Source organism: Myotis daubentonii, chromosome 13 (genome assembly GCF_963259705.1).
Source record: "Myotis daubentonii chromosome 13, mMyoDau2.1, whole genome shotgun sequence".
NCBI lineage: Eukaryota > Metazoa > Chordata > Mammalia > Chiroptera > Vespertilionidae > Myotis > Myotis daubentonii.
Window position 1 is genome coordinate 36,733,928 of NC_081852.1, and position 21,745 is coordinate 36,755,672.

Below are 21,745 nucleotides of genomic sequence, written 5' to 3' on the forward strand. Positions count from 1 at the left end.
TTGTAAGTGAATTATTATTTACTTCAAAATTTGAAAGGAACAACCTAAAAGTTCCTCTACATAGCTGTACATGTAACATGCTGATTGTATAGTACAGATCTTCTGTTACTAACAGGATTTTTTTTCTTTGATCTAAAGTCAGAGAAAATTCAGGGTCTGAGTACTCTGTGCAAAAATCAGAGTATCAATAAATTATTATTATCTACTGGAGGGTACTTCTTTAACAAAAGAATGCTGGGAAGCATATAGTACTGTTTCAACACATTCCCATTAAGTTAAAGTCTAATATCTTAACTACTGGTTAACCATTAATCCTGTCAAAAGAAAGCATTTATTACAGCTGCTAATAATTAATCAAATAAATCCCGGCTGTTATCCTGGCAGGACTTCTGAACAGAACAGTTCTTTAACCCTAACCCCTATCCTAAAACTACAATTTAGATTCTCGTATGTATCTTCCATAAATAACTTGCAACAGTCTAAAGAAAACCACTAAAGTATCTAGGCAAACTTAAGGTAATTACATACATTGAGGAGAAGCAAATCATATGGATCTTAGGAAAGAAGAAAAAAGCAAGCGAAGAAAGAACAAAGAAACAATTATGTGGATTTTTGCCCTATTCCTCCCCTGCCTGTCATAAGTGCTATTTTAAAAAAATCAATCCTTTCTTGAAATCACAGGTAAAGACCTTTAGAAAGTGAGTATTTAACTGTTCATAACATCAATCAAAACCACCTACTGGTTGGTTGATATGAAATCTTGTAGGCATTCTTCTCATTATAGCTGAGTCAAGATCCTGAGGACGATTAGTTGCTCCCATCACTATGACCTAAATATATAAAGAAAGCAAAGGTATTAAATCCGTCAATAATAATGCTTTTAAGTTGTTATTAAAGGGGCTTAGAAAATATAGAAAATTAAGTGGCATTTAAACTAAGTCTTCTATAAGAAATCTGACATTAATCCAGTATGTATTACTCAAATATTTATACATACAAATTGAAGTTAATCCTAATAGTGATAGCAATCTTGGTAAGATGTTTTTTTAAAAAAAATTACTGTTTAAAAAAAAAAGCTCTAATCGGTTTGGCTCAGTGGATAGAGTGTCGGCCTGCGGACTGAAGGGTTCCAGGTTCGATTCTGGTCAAGGGCATGTACCTTGGTTTCGGGCACATCCCCAGTAGGGGGCATGTAGGAGGCAGCTGATCGATGTTTCTCTCTCATTGATGTTTCTAACTCTCTAATCCCCCTCTCCCTCTCTGTAAAAAATTAATAAAATATATTTTTAAAAAATTACTGTATTTTACAAAATATGGTTACTAAATTGCTACATGTTGAATAACTAAAAGCCATTTATGTTATAGCTTGGGAGTATATGTGGGATATTAATAATATTAAGGAAAGAATCGTTTCCCCTAAGTCTAAGGATACTGGTAAAAGTAATAGATATGTACATTTTCCTCTACATTTCACATCATTATCTCGTGGCATGTGTCAGCACTACAGGTGACATCTTTTCAATGCTAGTAATACCTCAAGCAACTCAACCTTAAGCAAGGGCAACAGAATAAAAGTAAACATCAAAATTCTGGGTAGAATTTTTTTTAAAATGCCGGTGACCCTGCCAACCTCTGGGTCAATGTCATTAATTTGTAAAGGATGTAGAGATGAAAAATCAACATGAATAAAGACAAAGATATACAAAAGTTAATTTCTGAAGGGCTTCAATATTACCATTACTGTTGATATTTCTGTATAACCTAATAACAGCACACATTAGCTATCCAAAATGAAATTTATTGGTATTTTAATGGAAAGTTTTATTTAATATTATTTTATTTCAGCCTAAGAAGTTTTAGATTTCTGAAATAATTACAAGTCTAACTCCAGAACATGTTGAAAAATCCATTAAATCTTATATTCTACATTCAATGATATTTAAGAGCCAAATTACTTTGAATTAGCTGTGAGAGGTTGCCACCTAGAGGGAAAAAAGTACAAATACAAATTTGAGAAATGTTAGTTATTAATGCTCTTATTTTGTGGTTTGTTTTCCTGACTATCTACAATTCTATAAATTAGTAAGAAAGGAAAATTTCTTACTACATTTAAAACAAAAAAAAGTCTTAGAGTGATCAAATGAACTAATTGCATAAGATAAAGGATGAATATAAGAAAGTACATTTTAAGATAGAGTATTAAGTGTTAAAAGAGAGATATGAAACAAAAAAACCCATGTAAGATGGAATGCTAAAAATTAGGATCAAGAAATCCAAATAAATCTAACATAACATGGACTAAAGAATACCGATAAGATAATAATAAATATTCATGATGAAAAAGCAAGAGTGAATGAAACCACTTGTAGTTTCACTTCAAGCAGCAAATTTTTTTAATACATTTTTTTATTGATTTTTTACAGAGGGGAAGTGAGAGGGATAGAGAGTTAGAAACATCGATGAGAGAGAAACATGGATCAGCCGCCTCCTGTACACCCCCTATTGGGGATTAAGCCTGCAACCAAGGTATATGCCCTTGACCGGAATAGAACCTGGGACCATTCAGTCCGCAGGCCGATGCTCTATCCACTGAGCCAAACCAGTTCGGCTCAAGCAGCAAATTTTAAGGAGCAATTTTAGGGGGCAAAAACTGGTAGGGAACCTTTCCACTTATCTTTATTTACTGTAAATGAATTAAAATAAAAAATGGAAATAGTAATTTTTTAGCATTTAAGCAAAAAAATTAATGCACCTTTAGGTATTTAGTTAAGACTTTTAAAAATCTTTAAGACAAAATATCAAAGATACATTTTTTATCATTTCACATTTAAAATAATCAGATCTAAATTTATTCCTCAAAACTTTAGGTCAATGACTATCCTAAAAACACTATGGTCTTTTATGTCCCATGTATCTCAAGATGAAGAACATCATCAGTTAACTTGGATTTCTGGTAGTGGTGAGAGATTTAATTGTGTCATTCTACTATTTTTGTTTCATTTGTGGCCATATCAGACATATAGGAAAGCTAGCTGGGGTACTGGATTCCATCCATAGTCAGAGAACAGACAATTTTAGAGAAAAGCTAACTGGTTCAGATCAAAGAAGAGTATGTCTAAAATTGTTATTTCAATTAATGTCAATTTTAACACCCTCAACACTAAAAAGGTTAAATAAAATGTTGCTGGAGTTAAAACAAGAAAGTAACATCTTTATTTGTTCCCTCAAATAAAAATCTGTCATAAGGAAAACAGTAAGCACTATTAGCATGATAAGAAATCCTGGTTCTGAAAACTGTTTCAGTTGTGTATATCAGAACCATACTGTGGAGCTCTGAATGAAGTGGCTCTGGAGTACAAAATTCATCCAATTATCACTCTTTCCTTGGCTTTTGAAACTATAATATAATAGGATAGAATATCATATTAAGCTATTTCCTCTTACCTGGCCTAAACTACTCAATTATCTAAGTATTTTAAATTCTGTTGCTTAGGAGAATACTAGTTTTGGAAACCTGTAAACTACTCCCATTGAAGAGCTTTATCAGAACCAATTATTAATAAAAATTGTTTCTATTAATGTCACCTAAATTCACCTGTTGTGCTTTCTTCTCTTTCTTTTGATTTATGGTAACATGGTGGATAAAGGAGGTTCTTGACCCCTCTGGCTACAAAACATACACAAATAATAAAGTATCTACAAAACTCAGATAAATTAATCGACAAACTGCAAAAAAACTAAAGAAATTAAGCTGAGGCCAGTATGAAGACAGTGCATTAGGGAGGTAAGCAAGGGTAAAAACAGACCCAGAGCCACTAGTCACTTCCTCTTTCTTGGCATAATGATCCTAAAAATTCCAAGGAGAGGTTTCACCCTGGATTTTTCTCTTCAACACTACAAGTTTAAGGCACATTTCTTTCAAATACCTGGCAACTGTGATCAGTATCCAATCCATCCCAGAGACTCATAAACTGAGCTTTCATCATGGCTGTAGCTTCATGGTCAGAACTTGAACGGTTTCGTAGAAAGGAGTCTAGAAGGAAAAGGTCCTTAATGTTAGAAATTAACAAATTATTTACTCTTTATAATCTTAAATCATTTAACCAAAAGCCAATAACTTCCTGAAAGATTACAAGAAAAAGGGTTACTATGCCTTTTCACACATTATTCTGATATAACAATTTTGGCAAATTACTGGGCAAACTGAAAAACACACACACAATCAATTCACAAACTTCATTTCTTTCCTAAAAATACATTTATGCTAACATATATAAAAGAAGTAAAGGATCTGGTACTGAGAGGCTAGAAAAAGATCAAGTAGTGTCTTGGAGGAAAATCTGTGTAGTTTGGCCCTAACTTTCCAGATTATCTGTATCCTTTGTGCTCTTAATTATGGGGTCACAACCTTTTCCTCACTTTCCCTGGTAATAAATAAAATGACATTAGAAAATGTCAAAACACTATTAGGTGGGAAAATGTAGGACAGAAAATGGTTTAAAACATACAAGCTAGCATACATGTAAAAAAGCAAACAAAATGCAAATAACTTTGGTTATTGCTCAGCGAAATACTTAAGAACAACTTTAATTTCCTGTTTTGAATTATTTAGTTTTACAAATTATCTATAATGAACATGAAATGCTTTTAAGAAGCGGGGAAGCATTTTCCTCTTAGAATGAAAAAACTAAAAGGTCATACATCCTAAGAATAAAACAAGACAGTAAAAATAAATCCTGGATTTTCTTATACAGTTCCAATTTTGTACACTCTATCCATTGTTGGACTATGTATCAAACTAGCTCACCAAAAAAATAAAAAATAAAAAGACAAAGATAAAGAAAATCTAATCATTTAAAATTATTTATTTTTAAAGAGAAATTAAGTTCAGCTGCCTACTTAACCACCACTGTGTAGTGCTTACAAGAGACACACTTAAATATAAGGGCTCAGAATAGTGAAAAGGATGGCAAAAGACATGTAAACACTATTTGAAAGGTTGGATAAAGTATTTTTATAAAAACTTAATACATATCTGATAAATGTTGCTAGAACATTTTTTATATACTAAAAAAAAAAATCTAGACATAAACCTTATACCTTTCACAAAAAATTAACTCAAAATGCATCACAGATCTAAATGTAAAACACAAAACTGTAAAGAAGGAATACAGGAGAAGGATATGATGATGAGTTTTTACAAACAACACCAAAAACAATCCATCAAAGAAAAAATAGTGGAGTTGGAGTCCATTAAAATTAAAAATCCTTCCTTGTGGAAGACAATGTTAGAGAAAAGCCAAAGCATAGACTAGGGAAAAGTATTTACGAAACATATATTTGACAAAGGATTTGTATCCAAAATATACAATGAACTCTTAAAATTCAACAATAGAAAAACCCAAAAAGATCTAAACAGATACCCACCTCACCTCTCCAGAGAAGATATACAGATGCAAATAAGCATATGAAAAGATGCTCAATAACATGTCATTAGTGAATTGCAAATTAATATAACAATAAGACACCGCTACAAACTTATTAGAATAGCTAAAATCAAAAAAACTTATAATAAAATCCAATAAACTGCTGAAGAAGATGCAGAACAACAGATTCCTTTTATTTATTGCTGATGAAACCGCAAAATGGTATAGCCACTTTGGAAGATAGTTTGCTAGTTTCTTACAAAGCTAAATATAGTTTTACCATAAGACCCAGCAATCATAATGAACATCAACAAGAATTACCAAAAAGCCCTAGCTCGTTAGAGCGTAACCTGTGGCCTGAAGGGTCCCAGGTTCGATTCTGGGCAAGGGCACATGCCCGGGTTGCAGGCTTGATCTCCAATGTTGGGTATGCAGGAGGCAGCCAATGATTCTCTCTCATCACTGATGTTTCTATCTCTCTCTCCCTCTCCCATCCTCTCTGAAATCAATAAAAATATATTAAAAAAATTTCAAAACAAAAAAATCACCCCCAAAAACCAACAATTTACAAGCAAGGAAATCCAAATGACTAATCAACATGTTAAAAGATGCCTGAATGTAATAGTAAGCTGGAAAACCCAAATTAAAACAATAATGAGATAATTTATGCTATTTAAACTGGCAAAAAGTAATGATAATATCTGACAAAAAATAATTTTAGGGAGTTTCTAGGGATACAAACTACAGAATGAAAGTGAAAACAGCCGAAACCGGTTTGGCTCAGTGGATAGAGCGTCAGCCTGCGGACTGAAAGGTCCCAGGTTCGATTCCGGTCAAGGGCATGTACCTTGGTTGCGGGCACATCCCCAGTAGGAGATGTGCAGGAGGCAGCGGATCGATGTTTCTCTCTCTCATCGATGTTTCTAACTCTCTATCTCTCTCCCTTCCTCTCTGTAAAAAAATAAATAAAATATATTGAAAAAAAAAAGAAAGAAAGAAAGTGAAAACAGATATAACCACTCTGACGAACTGGTAGTCCTCATTTGGTTGAAGATGAACACAACACACAGTCTAATGGTTCAACTACTAGTTGATATCTACCCTGGACAAACATATGTGCTTAAGGAAACATGCAAATGGATGTCTACTGCATTCGGTTTGTAAGAGGGAAAACAGAAAAAGCTATCCAATAGGATAATGAACAGACTCATTCAGCAACACAGAAATTATGCAGAGCATATTAGGATGGTGGTTATCACTTTTGTTTTTAATAATTTGGCCTAAAAATTGTTAAAAACTCAACTTGGCCCAGCCGGCATGGCTCAGTGGTTGAGCATCACTTTGAACCAGGAGATCATGGTTCGATTCCAGTCAGGGTGCATACTTGGGTTGCGGGCTCGATACCCAGTGGGGGGCGTGTAGAAGGCAGCCAATCACTGATTCTCTCTCATCACTGATGTTTCTATCTCTCTCTCCTTCTCCCTTCCTCTCTGAAATCAATAAAAATATATTAAAAAGACAAACAAAAACCAAAAACAAAACTCAATTTGGTCATCTAAATACCAACCTTAATATGGCATTTTAAAATGCTCCAATAGAAAACATAGCATACCTATTTCATCTATAAAGATGATGGAAGGCTGTAGCTTTATGGCAAGAGAAAAAACAGCAGCAGCTAATTTCTGAGATTCTCCATACCACTTATCTGTCAGTGTTGAAGGCTGAAGGTTAATAAATCGACAGCCTGCTTCTTTGGCTGTAGCCTTGGCAATCAATGTTTTACCACAGCCTGGAGGCCCATAGAGAAGAACACCTGGAAATAAACATGTTTTTATTATTTCCTTTAAGAGAACAAGATACTTGCTTTAGTTTGTGATAATCAACATATTAATTCTAGCCACAGTATAATTTTTCCCAATATTCATTTGTTTTTATTCACATTTTTTAATAGTAGAAAAGGAAGAAGTCATATTCTATATTCAGTGTCAGTGATGACAAGTATTTGGGATTATGGAATCTTGTGACTCCTCCCTTTAATAAAAATGTCCAGCCAGGTAACGTTCACTTTTTGACCTGGGTGATAATTACATAAGTGTTAGTGTTATAATTACCCATTCAACTATTTTATTCCCATTTCCTTATATATGTTAAATTTCACTAAGATTCATGTTTTCTCACCTGACATGTTATCAGTGACTCTAGCAATATTATTTAAAAGTGGCACTTTTTTTTTTTGCCTACCAGTATGGCTCAGTAGTTGAGCATTGACCTATGAACCAGGAGGTTAAGGTTCGATTCCAGGTCAGGGCACATGCCCGGATTGCAGGCCCAATCCCCAGTAGGCGTTACATTTAAGGATGCAGTTATAAGCCCCCTACTGGGGAATGGAGCCTGCCATGCGGGCATGTGAACTGACTAGGAATTGAACCATGACCTCCTGGTTCATAGGTTAACGCTCAACCACTGAGCCATGACACAGCTGGGCATCTTTCAATTCTTGAGTTCTAAGACTTTCAAAGTAATTACTAACTAAGGACAAGGAAACATTTCCCTTAAAAATAATGTGTACTTAATAATTAAGTGGAAATAATTAAAAGGGAAAGTCACTAGAATTGTGAAACAACAAAAAGAAGTCTTATTGTACACTTGAAACCTATATAATCTTACTAGCCAATGTTGCCCCAATAAATTTAATTTTTTAAAAAAGTCTTATCTCGAAAACAAAACAAAAAAACCACATTGTGACTTTGGATTTTTTTTAACCTTGATTTTCCCAATTTCCATTTATTTGGACGTAATAAGTAAGTTTGAAATAAAAGGATTATTTTGCAATGTTAACTTTATCTAAATTTGGAAAGCTAAAGAATGAGCAATTATATCAGAAACCTATCCCGATTCATCACTCTGAACCCAACCCTGGAGCAGATAGAGAAGCTGCATCAGACCTACATAAAGGTGCTAAGGAAATTATCTGAGAAGCACAAAGGGAAGTATGGTATCCCAGAGCTCTAATCTTTAACTGTACTCTAGGAGAATGAGAGAACATCCCACTGAGAGAATAAATATGTTAAATACGGTAAGAAAAAAACACAAAAGGAATGAGCAATTATATGAAAACTGTTAGTTTACTGGATCTCAGCATTCTCTAGAAAATCTAACTTCAAATCCACCAGTTCTATAATGACAAAGTTTCAGTGGTTCTAAGATTTTTAACACTGTAGCAAATATACTTTACCTTTCGGAGGCTGTAGAAGCCTAGAATTTTCAAACAAATGCTTCTTTTTGATAGGTAAGATGACAGTGTCTTTCAAATCCGTAATGACATCATCTAAACCTGCTATATCACTCCAAGTAACCTGGTAAAAGGTAAGGTCAACATGAATTTTACAACTGATGTTTACTCACTGAAGTAAAAAAAATTCCACCAGCCCTAGCTGGTTTGGATCAGTGGATAGAATGTCGGCCTGCGAACCAAAGGGTCCCTGGTTCAATTCCAGTCAAGTGCACATGCCCAGGTTGCGGGCTCGGTCCCCAGATGGGGGCATGCAGGAGGCAGCCGATCAATGATTCTTTCATCACTGATGTTTCTATCTCTATCTCCCTCAATAAAATCAATAAAAATATTTTTAAATATATATATACATATACATATTTTTTTTTATTGATTTCAGAGAGGAAGGGAGAGGGAGATAGAGATAGAAACATCAATGATGAGAGAGAATCATTGATTGGCTGCCTCTTACATGCCCCCAACTGGTGATCGAGCCCGCAACCCGGGCATGTGGCCTTGGCTGGAATCGAACCTGGGACCCTCCAGTCTGCAGGCTGACAGGCTAGCCACTGAGCCAAACCAGCCAGGGCAATAAAAATATATTTTCTTAAAAAATTTCCCCCAAATAGCAACATTTATTCTGATAAGTATACATAAACAGTAAAAGATTAAAGTTATATATTACTGAGAGTAAAGACATTTCATAGTAATAATGAAATTAAAGTACTATGACACTGCAAAAAGGAAATTTAATAGTCAACTACCTACCATTAAAAAAAGAAAAAAGTACTAGGTCTGGCACTTAAAACTGCAAGGATTTTAAAAGCTGAATTCACCCAGCCGAGAAGATTGACAACCAGCTCAGTTAATTCAGCACTGTTGATCTGGAAGAGCTCACCAGAAGTGTATCTAATTCATATATGATGCTGTCAAGCATAATAGGAGTGAATTTTAGAAAAAAGGCCTATACCACCCAAATGGACTTCCGAATTTTATTAACCAAAAGTAAAATAGTATTAAAACTTATCTTTATAAATAGTAAATAGGGGACAAATACTTTCAAAATAGACACAGTTTGCCCAGCTGGCGTGGCTCAGTGGTTGAGTATCGACCTATGAACCAGGAGGTCACAGTTCGAATCCCAGTCAGGGCACATGCCTGGGTTGTGGGCTCGGTCCCCAGGGTGAGGAGTGCAGGAGGCAGCTGATCCATGATTCTCTCTCATCATTGATGTTTCTATCTCTCCCTTTCTCTCCCTCTCTGAAATATATTTTAAAAAAATAAAAAGAAAATAGACAGTCTGTGTATTTTAAAGCCTTCTGACTTTTTTTTTTTTAATAAACTAACTGAAAGACCATTAAAAAAAAAAAATCAACCTAACTCAAATATAACTGAGTAAAGAGGCTGAATGCGGTGCCAGTCAGAAGCAATATTTACAATAAACTTACTTTCTTTAAAACTTAAAAAAAAGTACTATTTTAAATTTATAAATCAAATTCAAATAGAGGATTAATTCTGGGGGTATGTATGTCTTTGTGCACACAGATAATAACAGACATTGTAGATTTTTATTTTCTAGATTTGGGAATAGGATATCAGATTTCATTCTATTTATTTACACCTCTTATTACAAAATGTACTTAAACATCTTCTTAAAAAATATTCACATAAGATTTTTAGAATTTATGAATTACATTACTCTGGTCCTCAAAATAACCCTTTTTAAGTAGACAGAGCAGGTATTATACATGCATAATCCAGAACAATTCCCTGGGTTATACATGAGGGAACTTAGACTCAAATTTGCCAAGGCCATGAATGGAAAAATAGGATTCAGAATCTTGTGTTGCCTACCATACTTCATTATAAAAATCTAAGTTTAAATTCCAAATCAAATATCCACATGACTTAAAGCAATATATTTTATATGCCACAAAGGTAAATATAAACAAGCACAAATTTAACTCAACAAATGTGCACAAAAATAAGTTAATAAAGCAGGACTGAAATTATTATCCTTATGCTTGCAAGGCAGGCCTTTGGCTGGAGTATGGGAACTTAGGTTTTAAGAGTGTTCCCATAACTCCCTGATAAGAACAGTTCACTGTGCCTAAACTATTTGTGCAAACAGATTGGTTTGTGGCAAATACCTATTTTCCTTCAGAACTTTGGTATATGTGAGAAAAACAAAGTCTACACAACCAGTACCAATTAAAACCCTGGGCATGAAGTCTCTAGCCTTGTATCCTTTGGCTGTAATAAGCCATGTCTGTGGGGACCACTATGCTGAATGCTGTGATTCCTCCTACAGAATCATCAGACCAGGTTATGGCCTTTGGGACCACTGACACAAAATTCTAGACCCCCCCAAAATATTAAATAAGATTAAAGGTACATACATGCATGTTAAGAGGGTCTACAAGATGAGCAGCAATACTCATTTCATATTCTGAAAGCTTCACATTTTTCACACCAATTTGCTTCATTAACTTCTCCGCCTAGGGGGGAAGGGAACAAGCAACCTTCTTTAGTTTGATATTTAGATATGGGCACTTCAAAAGAGGCATCTGTGAAATATAAAAAGTAATGAACAGATACACAAGAATTTTCCAGGAATATTCTAGGCCCCTTGACTTCATCCTTGCCCATTGTAAGTCCTTAGGTAAAGAAAAATTTGAGGGTCTACTCTACAGAAACAAGAGCAATTTAAACCAGCTCGTGAAAAATGAGGGGAAATGAGAAAATAGGGTACATAATTAAAGAGATAAACACAGGGCCTCACACTGATGCAATGATATCTCTTTCCTAGTAGGATGATCATGACAGATACAGATGAAACCTCAAGATGAAAGACTGAGGAATTAAAGATATCAAGAAATAGACAACTGGAATTTATTTAAATTAACAGAGTATCTGAAAACAGGTGCCTAACTTCCTTCAAATTACTCAGGTATCTACAATAGGTGTTCATACCTATCTGATTTCAAATTGTTCTGAGATGCTCTCCCATAAAGTCAATTCCTAATGCTAGGCAACCAGATAAACATTTACTGAGTGTGCCAAATATTATGTCAAAATACCATAAATAGATTAACTCACTGAATCTTCAGAGTGAGCCTATGGGCTAGACACAATTTTTCCCTATAATGGAAAAAGAAACCAAAATTTAGCTCAGACTAAGTAATTGCCTTAGGTTAAAGTGAGCCAATGAAAGAGGCAATATTCAAATCCTGGCAGTCCAACACTAGAACCCATACTCTAACCACCAAACATATTACCTTGGTTTCCCCAATTATATAAAAGTTTGTGATCACTAAGGAGTCTTAAATAATCTATAAATAACATTCAAATTTCAAATAAGTTAGCATTTTTAGAAATGAAGGTGCTCTGCTAAGTCATGAATTTACCTAAATTTTTGTTACATTTTCCTAAAATACTTGTGATTATATTAAATCTTGCTGTTTGTCAGGGGTATCACTGCTCTACAAGGAAATTCAAATCACACAGCATTCTAGTTATAGAGTGGTTAAAGGATTAGTATAAATGTGTGTTGATCATGTCCTAGTAATAATAGCTTTTAAAAGTGCTATGAACCACATCATTATTCCTATTTAGTATCCCCCTGTAAAATTACTCAATGGATAAAGCTGCCTTTCCCAGATCCCTTTTACCTCTTTCTTATAAATATCTTCTCTTTCACTGCCTTTAAATCTTTTATGTGTCAGCTATGAAAGGTATCCTATTGTGCTATCTATAACAATATTAACTTAACTCTTCCTTTTAATTACGATTCTATAAATGTAAAGCCATCCCACATGTGTTCTTTTTTAGGCCATGCTCTAAAATAGTTGGTTCTCGGGGGGGGGGGGGGGGGGGGGTTGCATCCAAAAGGACATTTGGCAAAGTTTTGGGTTGTGACAAATTGAAGGGAAGGGTGCTACTGGTATCCAGTTGGCAGAGATGGGGATGCTGCTAAACATTTCAGAAGGCACAGGATAGCCTGTCTTCTTACCCTCCCCACCAAATTATCTGGCCCCAAATGTCATTACTACCGAGTTGGGAAACCTGCCTTTTTCTCCATTAAAGTCACATTCTGCTCTTTACATTCCTTTTGTCACCCCCTTACTCTATCTAAAATTTCACTCCAGGCCAAAATTAACTCTCGCTTCAAATAATAACAACCTTTATTATATCTGAGATTTTTCTTAAAAAAAGAAAATCATCAACTATGTTTTTTACCCTATGATGATAGAAATTGTTCTAGTCAAGTTTCCCTAGAATCTTTTCCCAACAACAGCAGTCTCATTTAGCAATGTGTTCAGGTTGCATTAATTACACTGACAAAAAAAAAGAAATTAATGTTTATTGAGCATCTATGACATGCCTGGCACTGTGCTGGGTACTTTATAATTAACCCTTTAACCACCCTGAGAACAGCTACTATTCTCATTTCTCAGATGAGGAACTCAAGGGTCAAAGAAATTAGAAGAGCTGCCAAAACTACAGCTAGAAATTGGCATTTCCAGAGCTTAAACCCGAATTTTTCAAAGTTTATATTCAGCTGAAACACTAGTAGTCCTCATTTGGGAGAGCAGATCAGTTAAAACAACTATAAATGAAAAGAAAGCACCCCAAAACACAATACCACCTCCAAACTCTGTTCCAGGAATAAGTTATTCAATTGTCTAGCTTTGACACATTTAACTTAGTCTCTATTTCTAAAATGTTTTAACTAGAAAAACAAAATTATGATTAAATTACTCTAGAAAAGGCTTATGTTCATGTGTTGGTTTACCATTTACAGCTTAATGACAATTACATTTTCTAGGCACCAACATTTACTTGGATTTAAGTGGGTCTCTCCAAGCAGTTGTTGTCTCTATGGACCGAAAATGGTGAACTGGGTTATGAAAGGAGTCAGAGGTAGGGGGGAAGCTTACATTTTACTGTATGTTCATCTTTTTTACTGTTTCATAGTATTTTTTATCCTTTCATGCTTTTCTGTTTTCCCTCCTCCATGTGAAGTATGATTTTAAAAATTAAGAAGTGGGGTAGGAAATAGTAAACTAATATTTTTGCCTTAAACGGGGCAAGAGGAAATGGAGAAAAGGAGAACACTCATTTCATCCAGGTTCTGAAAGATCACTAAAGTTGTTTGTTCTTTTGGAAGAATAATTTTAGAAAGAGATGGCATTACCAAATAAAGAATAAAAAAGAGAGATGAAGTAATTAAATGTAGGTTAAAAACCTTTTACTGCCCTAACTGGTTTGGCTCAGTGGACAGAGTGTCGGACTGCAGGCTAAAGGGTCCCAGATTCGATTCCAGTCAAGGGCACATGCCCTGGTTGCAGGCTTGATCCCCAGTAGGAGGGTGCAGGAGGCAGCCAATCAGTGATTCTCTCTCATCATTGATGTTTCTATCTCTCCCTCTCTCTTCCTCTCTGAAATAAGAATATATTTAAAAAAAAAATACACCTTTTATTGAGGTCACGGCCAAAGTACATACTTCAATTTAAGTGTAGAAAGAGGAAATCACTGATACAGAGCTTTTAAAAATGTACTTAATTAGAAAATAGCAAAGAATTTGAGTAATTATCTTTATATATTAGGTGCAAGCTCTTACCACCAACATACACTAAAATTCTAGAAAATATACTTTTCTAGATATGTGAAGACCACCATCTTAGGGAAAGTGCACTTACATCTCTTCCTTCTGATTTTACCATATATATTCTGAAAGTTATTGGGTCAAATGTCATCTTCCCATAAACTTGCCCTATCTACCAGTTTCTAAACCTCTATAAAGATATTATGAGTCACCCAGCCAGTGTGGCTCAGTGGATGAGCATCGACCTATGAACCTGGGGGGGAGGTTTGGAGGGGGTCACGGTTCATTTCCTTGTTAGGGCATTTGCCCAGGTTATGGGATTGATCTCAAGTGTGGGGCTTGCAAGAGGCAGCTGATCAATGATTCGCATCATCATTGATGTTTCTATCTCTCTCTCCCTCTCCCTTCCTCTCTGAATTCAATAAAAACTAGAGCATTGAGGGCATGTGCTAGGAGTGGGGGCGGCCGGAAAGAGGTCAATGGGGGAAAAAGGAGACGTATGTAATACTTTAAACAATAAAGAATTTAAATTAAAAAAAAAATTAGAGCGTTATCCCAATATGCGAAAGTTGCAGGCTGGATCCCCAGGTCAGGGCACATACAAGCAGCAACCAATGAATGCATAAATAAGTGGAACAACAAATTGATGTTTCTCTCTCTCTCCAAAATCAATAAATAAAAATTTTTAAAAAGATATTATGAGTCTTTGAGGACACCAGAGAAATCTTGATTTGTAAGATGTCTTTTTTCTTTTCCCATATTATCACAAAGTCCTTCCAACATTCATTATTATTATTCTTTTTGCGCATTACATTCCTTTTCTCACCCCCTTACTCTATCTTGGTCTTTGCCAGTACTGTTTCCATATCATCCACCGACTCGAAAGTTTTTAATGGTTTACCACCACCTATACAGAAGACTCCAACTGGTCAATAGCATATTTCAGTAGCCAGGGAGGCAAGGCAGGAAAAAAGGAAGGGTAACAGAGAACTATAGCTCCTGGCCAAACAGAAAGCACGCCTCCTTCTTAGCTGATGAACTTCTAAACTGCTGTGGCATTTATCAGCCTCTGTTCACCCAACAAAATATTAAAAAGACTGAGTAAAAAAAAAGTAGAGCTCTGTTCTCTAACTTTATACTCAAGAGTCCTTCATCATTTAGTCCCTTAATTTTCCCTCCAAATTCTACTAGTTAGTTGCATAAACACTCTATTCCAACCCATGTAGTCTATTTACTGTTTCTTTAACAGGTGTTGTTATTCCTACCCCCATCATGATTCTGTTCATGATTTTCTACTTAAAACTGTCCTTGCCTATTCAAGGCCAAGATCTTTCATGAAGTCATCCTCAATTGCCTCAATCATCAGTGAACGCTTTCTGTGAATGCCAGAGTTTCTGTCTTCACTACTCAGTAGGAAATGAAAATAATCTACTTATGATTATAATTTATATTGTCATGAACAAGTCTTTTCTCCCTACCACGGCACTATGATGACAAATACGGTATTAGATACTTCATGTACCTGATATTTTGACCAATACTATGTAGGCAGTTTTCAATAAAGGCTTAATGTGTTCATGTATTACTTAAGTATCTATATTTGGTTTTCTACATGTCTTCCACATGTGTATCTATCCCAGCACTCTTAGAAACCAAGAAAATGACAAAATTGTGTTTAAAGTCACATTCTGCTCTTTAAAAAATTTTAAATAACATGACATTATCAATAATTTGACCTCAGACTTAAGTTGACTTTCATGATTCAGGTGGTAGGAGGGGGACTGCACTTAGGTTGACATGTGGGTACATGTGGGCATATACAAATTCATTTCTTTTAAATCCACACTAGTCAGACTTCCTAGAGAGCTATGAGTTGACTGATGTAATCTAGACATTGAGTCAATTAGTTTATAATCATATTTGAGGAACAAACTCACAAGTGTCCAAATTGCTTTTCAGACATATACCATAAGCAGTAATTATAAAAGTACACTTTTCATTGATTTAAGAGCTATGCATAGCACTGTAAAACAGTCATTTCTTTATATCCCAATTTCTCACACGAGCCTATAGCATTTGAAAGAACAAGATTTATTCATCTTTTATCCCTGGCATTTGCTAGGAGCTCAATAAAGATTTATTGAATGCAACAGGGTCAGAATTCACAGAAGAAATCTAAAACTCCATGAATAAAACATCTTGCCCTCAAGCAGCAAGAAAAATTTGATAGACTCCTTAAAGGCTTTGTTTTTTTAAAGAAAAACAGGAACTAAAACAAATATATCATCCTAATGAGAAAAGGACCACAAGAGGCAATAGGTGAAAAATAAAATTACAACTTATATTAACATTTTTAAAGCAATTCCTTAATTAGAAATTAGTGTAGTTTGTAAATTTATGACTGAATACTTGTCAGTATTTTCCACATTTCAAATGTCAAACAAAGCAAAATGTACACCTTATTAAAGATAAATGTTGTTTAATCTGTTAAAAAATTTTACCTAGATTCCTTCAAAAACAAATAGCTGACAAAAAATAATCTAATGAGAATGTTCAGAACCAAATGCTACAATATTTTTATTCATCATTTTCTGTTCTAAAGTTGCTTATATATCAAAAAGTATTTGAGAAACAATTATTTTTAGGAATAATGAAATATGACAAAAACATTTTAATGTATATCTTAGAGAATTTCTCATTAACTTATAATTCTACTACATCCTTAGTTTTATGGAAAAATATTTGCTAACTACAAGAAAAATGATCCTCAAGTATTTTATTCATACCTGTTTCTGAGCTTCTACTTTTTGCTTTCTGGTTGGATCAATTGCATCTACCATCCATTTGATTGTAAAGTATGTTACTGCACCAAATATTGTCAAACGGAAAATTAACCCAACAACTTCATTCCGACTCAAGGGACGAGAAAAGGCTTCAGCATGTACCATCTTGACAGTTAATCCTTAAAAAACAAACAGAAATGTCACTAAGTAATAACTAGTCATAAAAACTGGGAGGCTGGTAAGAACCTTATATTAAGCAACAAGAACTGCTAGTCAAATTCAACATTACCTACCTTTAAAAAGTGTTTTATTTTGAAGAGAAATGGATTTTTAAGTGTTAGGTAAACAAACACATTTTAAGCTCCCTTTGGTAACTGAAGGGACAAATTAGAAACAGGTTAATTTACTAGAATTTTTAATGAACGTCCCTAAAAGCTGATATAATTTAAGTAGAGAATAATTCTATTTGAAAAATACAAAACATTTTAAGGTATTTATTTACTCTTCAAACAGCTTTAAAATAACTACAATTTCAGAGTCTAGAAAAATAATGACTCTAACACTAATCTAATCGAAGAAAGGTAGCCCAACAATGAGATACTTTACTAATATGATGGTAAGAACTTCTTCTATTAAGTGTAATGTAAACCAGGTAATTTTTGAGTAAAATTCAAATTGTGAACTCACTACTTCCTAATATTTACTTTTAAAGGTCCTCAAGGCCTGCTTAAATTTAAACATGCCATTTCCTTAATAAGTTTCATTTTTTGAGCTATATATACTATTGTTTCCTACAACCCAGCTAAAACTGAAGCAACAGAATCTTCAAATATTTTTGAAGCACAAAAATACAGCCCACACCCGAGATAGAGGGGTAAAAAAAGGCAATGAGCCTATTTTTACATATATCTCTGAGCAGCTACATCAGTCATAGCTAGGCTTACAGAAGGCATGCACACCCCTGTCCAAGGCAATGCCTACCCAGAATAACAACCTTATTAGGGACAATGTGACTATCACATTTTGGGAGATGGGATCTCAGCTTCAAATAACACTTATTACTCTCACTAGAGGCCCCAGTGCACAAAATTTGTGCAGGGAGGGGGGGGTCCCCTCAGCCCAGCCTGCACCCTCTCCAATCCGGGACCCTGCAGGGATGGGGCCTAAACTGGCAGTCGGACATCCCTCTTGCAATCCGGGACCGCTGGCTCCTAACTGCTCACCTGCCTGCCTGCCTGCCTGCCTGATCGTCCCTAACCACCTCTGCCTGCTGGCCTGATTGCCCCTAATCGCTCTCCCCTGTCAGCCTGATCGCCCCTAACTGCTCTGCCTACCTGCCTGATCGCCCCTAAATGCCTCTGCCTCAGCCCCCGCCACTGTGGCTTTGTCCAAAAGGACGTCCGGAAGGTCATTTGGCTGCCCAGTCTAATTAGCATATTATGCTTTTATTAGTAAAAATAGAACAGAAATGTGTTGAGTGCTATATGACCAGGGGAAAAAAACAAAGAGAATATATATTTTGCACTCATGTGAAAGGGAACAAATCAGGATTTGTACAAATGGCTCAGCAACAGGTAAAAATTAGGTACTGCAGGTCATTCCAGCTCTAAAAATTATTTCTCTTCTCACTATTACTACTCAATTAAAGATCCTTTTCATGTCCCACCCTCTAAAATAGTGCCCACAATTTTGAAATTCCTTTTAGATACCTCCCCTCCATTCAAGAGTATATATACCCCTCCCTAATAAAAAGACCTCAAATCTTTCCCTTTATTTACAGGAATCCCAACTATTAAAGACTATTCTAATCTAGCCCCAAGAGAGTAACTGAAGCATTTTACTTCTCACCACTTCTTAGGAGGAATTCTCAAGTTGGTGTCACTAGGATCGGAAAATGCCTTAAGTATTATCCCTCTGTCCAGTGGTCGGCAAACTCATTAGTCAACAGAGCCAAATATCAACAGTACAACGATTGAAAGTTCTTTTGAGAGCCAAATTTTTTAAACTTAAACTATATAGGTAGGTACATTGTTATTAACTTAATTAGGGTACTCCTAAGGCTTAGGAAGAGCCACACTCAAGGGGCCAAAGAGCCGAATGTGGCTCGCAAGCTGCAGTTTGCAGACCACTGCTCTAGCCGACCACTGCTCTAGCCTATCTGCCCTGGATGGGCCATTTCTCCCCATTCATCTAGGATTAGTCAAATTCTATCCAAATTTTAAAAGCTTCACATGCTCCATGAAGGCTTTCAGATCACACTAATCCTCTATATTATTCATTTGGTTGTATTATTTAACTTATGTGATATTGAGTCTGCTCAACTAGAGTTTAAATCCTTATAAACAAGATTTATATTTTACCCATTTTTATAACTGTCACATACAAAAAAAGAGGCTACTCAATAATTATTTAACAAATAAATTGCAACTGCAGAAAACCTCCCATTCAATCATTCCAACAAATTGCTGCCCAATTTCTTAACGGTTTCAAAGAAAAGTCAAAGGTTCCATTGACTTTACTTCTCCATTACTAGAAGCCATTCACTTTACAATATGACATTATTTCATTTAAACTTAACTAAAAAATTGAAAGCCTTCATTGTGGGGGAAGAAACTGGGGCCTAGATGTGCTAAATGATTTATTTAATTCATACCATAAAGCACTTATTAAATGTATATAATGCCTACTATATACTGGACATACAATAATGGCTAAGATACAATTACTTTACACAAGGAACACGCAGTCTTATTAACTGTTGTTTTTTTTAATGGAGCTAGGGAGAAGCCACCTAATTAAAATGTCTCCTCTTATAATAAATCAAAGTGTGCTTTCTTCCATCAGCATAAATTTCTATAAACAGGTTAAGAATATTCCACTTCACATAGGATGTGAAAATTTGACTTCTTTAGCCTTTATTCCAACAGAGTAAATTTGAAAATGCAGTTGGATAGAATATGTAGTATCATTATGAGGGACACTATTCATTGACGAAAATAAACCGGTAGGCAAAATAAGGGTTTTAACTTAACAATCTTTGAAAACTAGAGATGTTTGAATAAAAGGTTTTCATTTATTTAAAGTTTGATTTAGTAGTGAAAAAACTGCCATCTACTGGATGTTCACTGAACTACATGAATAACTACAGTTACCAGTACATCCCAGTTAAGATAGTAACAATTTTAATCCTATAAAAAATAGTAAGATGCAAGACCTCTGTTAACTACATTATTTCCTAAAATTAAATCATTAGCTGTAATACAGTAGTCCAGACCTACGGTCATTTCTAAAATAGTACTCCATCTTTTAAAATGACCTCAAAATCCTGAAATGAAACTGAAACTTCTACTTGTAGGTTGTAACTGTATATACTTTATTGCACACTTATCTATCATTCATATGACACTGATATGCCTGCAATGTAAGGTCGTTACAGTAACACCACCATTACAGCACAATTTGCAATGAAAGCTGCATATGCATACGGCAGTAGGGAATGTATTTCAACATTTTATAAAACATTAGGATCAAGGACATGACACACATTTATGTACCTAAACCTAAATGATGCTCTGTACAACTAAGAAATACCGCAAAACACTGTAACGCTGTTATTTGCTAGGGAGACATGACACCAGACAGTTGTTCATTTCAAAGAGTTCTCCATTTCAGGGCAGAAAACTCTGAAATTGCACTACCCTGTCAATGACCAGTGTACTGACAGGTTAAGGACCGAGTCTAGTATTCACCCTGTAGTATTTCTCTCCTGATTCGGGGCAGTGTTTTTACAAAGTTTTTCTCAACCCCAAAGTCCCAGTTTCGCAGACATCAAGGTCCAATGAACACGAGGCTATGTCTGTCAATGAAAGACTGTCAACCTTCACATAAAGGACAGGTTATAATTAACATCATCCTCCGCGAAAGTGTGCCGCGGCCGTAAGGATCACCTCCGCTTCTGCACTAGGTGGGATCCGTGCCGCTGCAACAATCAGATCCCGTTCACTCGGGCCGCCTTGGCGAAGACCCCGGTTCTGAGGTCGCCCGGGACGACCCCAAGGCAAAGCAGCGACCCCGATGCCTTGCAGATTCCCTGCAGGAAACGGCATAACTCTCGGGAACAGTTCTCGCCGAGACCCGAGGGCCTAGGCCGGGCGGGAAGCCAAGGCGAGGCCGGGGACGCCCTTGGAGGTGAATCCGCTGGAGACCCAGGGTTGGGGGAGGCTAGGGGGCGGCATGGAGGTGGGACAGGGAGGAAGGAGAGCTGACCTTTCTTGCTGGGCTTCCCAGCTCCGAGCCGGTCCTTGAAGGAGCTCACTGGGATCCCGCGCCCGCACCACGAGGCCCCGCCGGAACCCGCTACTCCCTCCCGTGCAAAAACACCGGCAGCAGGAGTCCTCAGCTAGTGTCACCCGGGAAGGAAACGCCGCCTGGCAGAGAACACTTCCGGCAGGACGCGGCCCGCCCCCTCGCGCCGAGCATGCGCAGTCCGCGCTGTCAGCCGGGAGGGACGCGCTTCCGGGTTTTAGGCTTGGTAGGCGGCTCGGACCGGAGCGAGGTCGCGCCGACGCTGCTTAACCTGCTAACTGCCGGCCAGGGGCTTTCCGCGAAGCCGGTGTGTCTGCCAAGGCGCTGCGTTTAGCCACTGAGTCTCGGATGT

The 21,745-nt window shown here is 36.2% G+C and overlaps 1 protein-coding gene across 6 annotated transcripts in view; it reads right to left on the bottom strand.

The window, feature by feature from the left end:
- Window positions 1–21,524, bottom strand: part of ATAD1 (ATPase family AAA domain containing 1) — a 33,261-nt gene extending 11,737 nt beyond the window's left edge. For 2 of the 6 annotated variants that reach the window (XM_059662735.1, XM_059662734.1), the window contains exons 1-7: window positions 21,355–21,522; window positions 17,092–17,267; window positions 11,097–11,195; window positions 8,662–8,782; window positions 7,039–7,239; window positions 3,927–4,033; window positions 741–830 (exon numbers count right to left, since the gene is read on the bottom strand). In XM_059662735.1, coding sequence (XP_059518718.1) covers window positions 741–830; window positions 3,927–4,033; window positions 7,039–7,239; window positions 8,662–8,782; window positions 11,097–11,195; window positions 17,092–17,253 — 780 coding nt within the window. In that variant the 5' untranslated portion in view covers window positions 17,254–17,267; window positions 21,355–21,522. Of the gene's footprint in view, window positions 1–740; window positions 831–3,926; window positions 4,034–7,038; window positions 7,240–8,661; window positions 8,783–11,096; window positions 11,196–17,091; window positions 17,268–17,381; window positions 17,403–21,354 lie in introns of those variants that run through there. The other 4 variants (XM_059662733.1, XM_059662736.1, XM_059662738.1 and 1 more) reach the window with 4 other exon arrangements.
- Window positions 21,525–21,745: the final 221 nt, after the last annotated feature.